The sequence below is a fragment of the Oncorhynchus mykiss genome, chromosome 5, assembly GCF_013265735.2.
Source record: "Oncorhynchus mykiss isolate Arlee chromosome 5, USDA_OmykA_1.1, whole genome shotgun sequence".
In the NCBI taxonomy this organism is placed as follows: Eukaryota; Metazoa; Chordata; class Actinopteri; order Salmoniformes; family Salmonidae; genus Oncorhynchus; species Oncorhynchus mykiss.
Genome location: NC_048569.1, coordinates 25,417,674 through 25,424,828, shown reverse-complemented (window position 1 = coordinate 25,424,828; position 7,155 = coordinate 25,417,674). Strand labels below are relative to the sequence as shown.

The following is a 7,155-nucleotide window of genomic DNA, read 5'->3' as shown; positions in this document are numbered from 1 at the left end:
TGTCATTGCAGTAAACTGTTCAGCATAGCTCTTTGAAAGATCTCACTCACATTTTAAATGGATAGGATCATACTGGTAATGCTGCAGCGCCCCTGTAATATTAGTGCGTGTACAACAGACTCTATTGCTTGGTTAGTGGCAGTGTCTGAGCTATATGTGTAAAATAAATGTGTAAAATATACATGTAGATATAAGGATAGTTTAGATTATAGTTCTATGTTTATAGCATGTCAAATTCAGTAGAACCAGAATCCTTACTGTAAGGGCAAAACTTAGTAGAATCTAGATGCAATGTTGGATCCTGACACTAATTCAACAAAGCACCCCGTTTCAAATGCGTGAGAGGTGATACTTCTTCAGCATTGAGCTTTTTGTTTTCCTGTTTATCTGTGCCAAAGCATCACTATAGCAGTTTTGTCAGCAAGGTGGCATAAAGGAAGACTGTTTCTGTTTTGTTATTTTCTAGATTTGAAGGAGTTTCTGATGTTGAAAGTGACAGACATACTGAAGCTGCAGCTACAGTGTGTGTGTACAGTTGACAAACTGTTTCGCTCGATCCTTACTGTCTCCCGAGGTTGAACCTGGTGGGAAATGGTGACTGATTGATTGATTGAGAAGTTATACTTTAATAATACCCACAAGGAAATGTGTTTGTAATCAAGGCAAGATATAAAATCTATAAAAAGATACACTCTTAGAAAAGAAAGTTGTTGTCCCCATAGGAGAACCTTTGGAAGAACCCTTTTGGGTTCCATGTAGAACCCAAAAGGGTTATCCTATGGGGACAGTCAAATAACCATTTTTTCTAAGAGTGTACTACACACACATATATATTATTTACATAAAGAGTGTTTAAAATGGGTCACGGTAAAATATTCATGAACTCATGCACTGTCCTTGGTAGTTAGGCTGGACAATTTGAGCCTTTCATCTTGCTCCTCCTTCTCCTCCTCTTCCTTCTTCTCTCGTGCTTCTCCCTCCACATGGTACCCCACCATCAGCTGGTACACCATCACCCCCAACACTGCACCAATGAAGGGGGCAAAGATTGGCACAAAGAACCAGTAGGCATTAGCCCTGTGGGAGACCAAGACAGAGACAAGGTTGTATGTTTATGAAGAACAGGGAAAGCAGAGCTATTACACAGAAAAATAAAAACAGGAGAAAAATCCAAAACTCACGTGAAGACCTCACCACCCCAGCCAGCCAGGGCAGTAAAGATGCGTGGGCCCAGGTCCCTGGCAGGGTTGACAGCGTAGCCCGAGTTGAAGCCCATTGACAGGCCGATGACCAGCACCACAAACCCCACCGTGAAGGCCTCCAGGCCCCGGGGGATGGGGTTGTTGTAGGGGTCCACGATGGCCAGGATACACACGATCAGAGCTGCTGTGCCTATAATCTGTAACACAGCCAAGCTCAGTTTTACATGGTTGTTGCAGGAATGTGCATGTTGTTATGTACAACGGTTTTATACAGGATAATATTCCATATAACTACTTGTGATTCTGAGGCTGTCCTAATACGGAATACTAATATACTATAGTATACTAATAGCATGAATGTACCTGGTCAAAGAATCCATTAACCAGAGTGAGATGTTTGGAGGGATATGTGGCAAAGATCCCAGCAGTGGAATTCTCCCCCACAACGATCAGTGTTCCTTGGCCGTAGTCCCACAACGCATCTGGAGAAACCACGGCAAAATATAAGAGATCACAGTGTGTGTGGTATCATCTACAGTAGCTGTAGAACCTTGAAACTCCCTTAGGGAGAAAATAACAGTTATTTTCAGACAGTCTCAACGTTGACAGCCTTGATAATGTTTTAGGTGAAATATGGCCACTGGAAAAACTATTGTTGTTGCTGTTTGTACATTTCTGAAAATATAAATGATCAGAATCCTACTAACCAAAATACATGCCAAATATGATCCCAGCTCCCAGGAAAGCCCCTATAGTCTGGAACAAGAAAAACACAGGGAATTTCCTCCAAGGTTCTCTCCCCAATAGACAGAGGGCGAAGGTCACCGTTGGGTTCAGGTGGCCTCCTGTGACAAAGAACAATTTGGAAAATGGTGAATTTCCATTTGTCAATTTCATTCTATTCTATTCAATCTTCTCTGAGTAAAAAACACCCGAGACCATCTCTCTTAAAATCAAGTCTCTGAGTGAGAGAAAATTAGTGAGGGAAAACAACCAGAGCCTATCAAGACCAAAGATGATTCTCTTAAAATCTTTTCTCTGAGGGAAAAAAAGGACTATCTGCCGCAATAGTAGGTAGACTCAGTAAATGCCTGTTAGGACGGGAGGTCTCTGTGACAGTAAATTGGAGAGATTAATTTTATTTTCAAGGCTGCCATGTGTATTAGGCATTGAAAAACGTGGGCACAAGTGAACTATAGAAATCTATGTTCCTTTGCTTTGACAGATTAATCCTTGTATAGTGAATAAAGTAATAACGCAATTTGCGATTTCACACTTTTCTTTCAATCATGGACACAATGGCTTTAAAATTCAAGGGGCAAGCCAGCATCGTACTTCTTGTCTCTGTGAGCTTCTCTGATGTCTACTGTTTTCTACTGCGTTCTCTCTCTCGCTCTCTCACCCTTTCTCTCTCTCTCGCTCTCTCTTTCCCTCTGACTGTTTTACCTTAAAAAAAAAACATAGACATGGGTAAATATTGCACTTTACATTGGTGTCAGTTTACCTTAGGTATAATGTGTCTGTCACAATAGGCAACCGATGACTCCCAATAGACTCGCTACTCTCAGACAGTAACGCCCCCCTCACCTGAGATCTGTCCGCTGACCAGGATGCCCAGTGTAGCTGCGAAGCCAAAGGCAAAGTTGACGGTAAGGAACATTCCATGGGAGCCACCACTTAGCACCAGCTGGGCCACCGCACCACAGCCAAACATCTACAGAGAAGGGAGAGAGACAGGTTAAAGGAGAAACACTGTGCATGGGTAACCAAACCCACGTGAACACTGTAGTGTTATGTCTTGTTGAATACATGTTTTAACATTATACAAATCCCCTAAATACAGTATATATAAGGGTCATCAACATCATCAACAAGTTTACTATGGCATGCATATCACATACAGACTGACAGTCTGTAGCTATCTGTGTAGACTGCCTGTGTGTGTAGATCTGTGAGAATGGAGGATGGGTGGAGAATAGCCTGTGCCAGTCCAGTCTGTTTCTGCTTTAGTCAACTTGTTGTCAGGCCAAAACAGTTTTTCAATCAGCTTTCGTCTGAGTTCTTTGTGCACTCAGGATCCAAAAAATGCCTGTGGTCGAGCGGTGGTCTAGTACCATTTCAAATATGTTTTTTGGACTTTAGCTCAGGTCACCCAAGACGATCAATGCCTTTAACAGCTTGACCTGAGTATCCGCTTGCTGTGCCATGCATGTGGCCATTTTGCCTACTGATCTTGACTGAGGTGTGGCTTCCAATGACCCGAGAGGCCATGTGTGTGTTGATAAGGGTGGGCTACGGAGCCCAGGTATTCTGGTGGTGGACGTTTTTTCAACAAAGCAGCACGGTGGATCATACAGAAACATACATATATGCTGAGTTTCCTTGGAAATATATAATCTTTCTATATGCATTTAATCAACAGTGTGTTGTGGTGGGTGGGTTATGCTGCCTATAGAGGATCCTATCTATAAAATCCACCTGTGGAGCCTTCCTTAGAGCAGAGAAGACCTGCCTTCAGGCAGTCAGGGCCAAGGGAGTTATGTTTGCCAGGGAGGCATAAGTCTTCACTCAGTAGTGTGGCCAAACAGTGGATCAGACATCAGTTACACCTCTCACGCTGCAGGCAAGAAAAATACCAGATGGCAAAACCGCCCCCTCTCAGTTTGTATCTTCCCTCCAGCTACTGTTATTGTTCTGTATGGGGGTAAATATTGGAAACAGCTGACCCCAGGTAGCTGTTTGTGTGTTAACCTCATGTGTTTTATTTGGATTTAGCGGAATACCAACAGGGATGCCAGGGCCTTACCTACGTGGATGACTTTTTCACCTTAGTGAGCAAGGTTCTATTCTATTCCGTAGATTTGTCTCGAAGGCTAGGTTTTGAGTTTTTCCTAAAGCAGGTATTCAGGTGAAAATGTTCATGAATGAATTATAGATCATTTAACAGTTTAATCAAGTTGTGTATTTTACAGAGAGATGAAGTGAATTCATGTAAATATGGAATGTAATATCTCCAAGGAAGCATGAACAATTATGTGATAATCTCTCTTTTCCTCAGAATAAATTAACATTGCTATATGGAAAACAATTTGAAGTTCTTTAAATGTATCAATTTAAAGGAAAGGATGTTTATTTTCAGTGTAGGTTTTTCATGTAGACTTGAGAGGTTAATTAAAATGTGATAATACAATAATATTAACAAGCTGATAATATAATTCACAGTGTCAGTTCTGCTTGTATAGCCAATGCTAACAATGTGGGAAGAGCTATCATTTTACATTCACACCCAAGCTCAAAGCACTGCTTCAAACAACACATTTAGATTAAGATGAAATTCCACAAAAGTTCAATGTGAAATTAATTAGAAAACAAGCAATTAAGTCATCAGAGAATATTAGATGCTTAATTAACCATCACTTTGCTTAATTACATGCTTCATCCATAATTTTGAAGACATTCTTTTCATACCGACAAGCGATAGATAATAATAGTATGGTACTGTGTTTCCAATTCACATTCACCCACTCACTTTAATAGGGTTTTACATACATGGGTAATACTATTGTAGTAATGTAGAACAGTCTCTACTCACCACCAGTATCAGGGTTCCCAGGCACTCTGCCAGAGCCTGGCGTAGCAGCATGTGACGGACCTGAAAGGTCCTTGCGAGCTTGTCCATAAGCGCCTTCTGTTTTCCCATGATGCAGCTGTGGGTCGTCCAGTGAAAACAGGGTCAGTTGTGGAGATGTGGGGCTGACTTGGAATGTGTGTCAAGGAGGACCGTGTGTCGACTCTTTAAGCACTCAGAGAGGGATCCCTCCCTCGTTGAGATTTTAAAAAAGAAAATATGTCTCTCCTTGATTCTGAACGCCTACCTCCACATCTCCACCCATATCTTTTTTCCTCTTCATTTTCTGTTACCTCCCGTGTTTGTTTTTTTTATACCTTTTCCTCACTTGAATTCAGATGGATTAGTACTACAACTACTACTACTTGGTGTTTTGAAACTTAGTCAAACTTGTCGCCTCCTTGTATGCAAGCAAAACTACAGCCTCTACAAAGAGGTCTGCACCTTCACGGCACAGCAAGCAGGTAGTTGGTTCAAGCTCTACTCCATGTGTTCACCCTAAATCACTAAAACAGATTTACGCAGGGTACTTAAATTCCCTTATTTAGCAGATGTTGTTGCGAATGTAGCGGAATGTTCCTAGCTCCAACAGTGCAGTAATATCTAACAATACAAAACAATACACACATATCTAAAATAAAAAAATGTGGAATTAGGAAATATATAAATATTAGGATGAGCAATGTCAGAGTCTGGAGTATAAATAAATAATGATAATAATAAACAAAAATATATACACAACAGGCAATAATTTCTAACATTTTACTGAGTTACAGTTCATAGAAGGAAATCATTCAATTGAAATAAATTCATTAGGCCCTAATCTATGGATTTCACATGACTGAGAATACAGATGAGCGTCTGTTGTCATAAATACCTTTAAAAAAAGGTAGGGGTTTGGTTACGACACATCGATCCATTACTGCCCAAACATGCTCAATGGGTGACATGTCTGGTGAGTATACAGGCCGTGGAAGGACTGGAACATTTTCAGCTTCCAGGAATTGTGTACAGATCCTTGCGACATGGGGCCGTGCATTTTCATGCTCAAACATGAGGTGATGGCGGCGGATAAATGGCACGACAATGGGCCTCAGGATCTTGTCACGGTATCTCTGTGCATTCAAATTGCCATCGATAAAATGCAATTGTGTTCATTGTCCATAGCTTATTCCTGTCCAAACCATAACTTTACCAAAACCATGGTGCACTCTGTTCACAACGTTAACATCAGAAAACCGCTCGCCCACATGACACCATAGATGTGCTCTGAGGTTGTGAGGCCGGTTGGACGTACTGCCAAATTCTCTAAAACGATATTGTATGGTAGAGAAATTAACATTCAATTCTCTGGCAACAGCTCTGGTGGACATTCCTGCAGTCGGCATGCCAATTGCACACTCCCTCAAAAATTCAGACATCTGTGGCATTGTGTTGTGTGACAAAACTGCACATTTTAGAGTGGCCTTTTATTGCCCCCAGCACAAGGTGCACCTGTGTAATGTTCATGCTGCTTAAAAAAGGCTAGGTGTCCACTAACGGGATAACTTCCGATGTAACTGGAGGGCGCGCAATTAAAATTAATAATATAATAATAATAATAATAATCATAAAAATTATCAAACTGCACTGTCCGGTTTACAGTAGGCTTTACAGCGAAAGCATGCCATGCGATTGTTTGAGGAAAGGGCCCCACCTCAAAAGTTTTTCCACCGGCACAGGTTTCATAAATTCACAAATAGCGATTAAATATTCACTTACTTTTTGAAAATCTTCCTCTGATTTGTCATCCAAAGGGTCCCGGCTACAACATGTAGTGTCGTTTTGTTAGATAAAATCCTTCTTTATATCCCAAAAAGTCTGTTTAGTTGGCACCATCAATTTGAGTAATCCACTCGTTCAACATGCAGAGAAAGGAATCCAAAAAGCTACTGCTAAACTTTGTTAAAACAAGTTAAAATACGTTTCTATATAAACCTCAGATACCCTAAAATGTAATTAAACTATAATATTTCGTACGGAAAGAAGTATGTTTAATAGGAAAATGATATTAGCAGGTGCGTGTCCTCTTTGTCGCGCGCGCATACACGAATTTCCAAGTATGTGTCCCTGTGGTAAAACTCATAGTTCTTACTCGTTTTGGAAGAAACAAGCCTGAAACCTTGAACAAAGACTACTGATACCCAGTAGAATCCATAGGAATTGCATACTGGGAGCTAGATTTATTTTTTCCCTATATGTTCCATTGGAAAAGCATGGGCACGCAAAAAAAAAAAAAAATGTTGTTTGGTTTTTCTTTCAATTTTCGCCTACCACATCTATTGT

General features: G+C 40.8%; 1 protein-coding gene across 1 annotated transcript; it reads right to left on the bottom strand.

Annotated features, from left to right (window-relative positions):
- Nucleotides 1–602: 602 nt before the first annotated feature.
- On the bottom strand, nucleotides 603–5,124 carry aqp3b (aquaporin 3b). The gene is made up of 6 exons (XM_021602226.2): nucleotides 4,795–5,124; nucleotides 2,790–2,916; nucleotides 1,910–2,047; nucleotides 1,566–1,684; nucleotides 1,182–1,399; nucleotides 603–1,077 (listed from the first exon to the last, which is right to left on the bottom strand). Exons 1-6 carry the CDS (start codon nucleotides 4,900–4,902, stop codon nucleotides 885–887), a joined length of 903 nt encoding a protein of 300 aa, XP_021457901.1. The 5' UTR covers nucleotides 4,903–5,124; the 3' UTR covers nucleotides 603–884.
- Nucleotides 5,125–7,155: the final 2,031 nt, after the last annotated feature.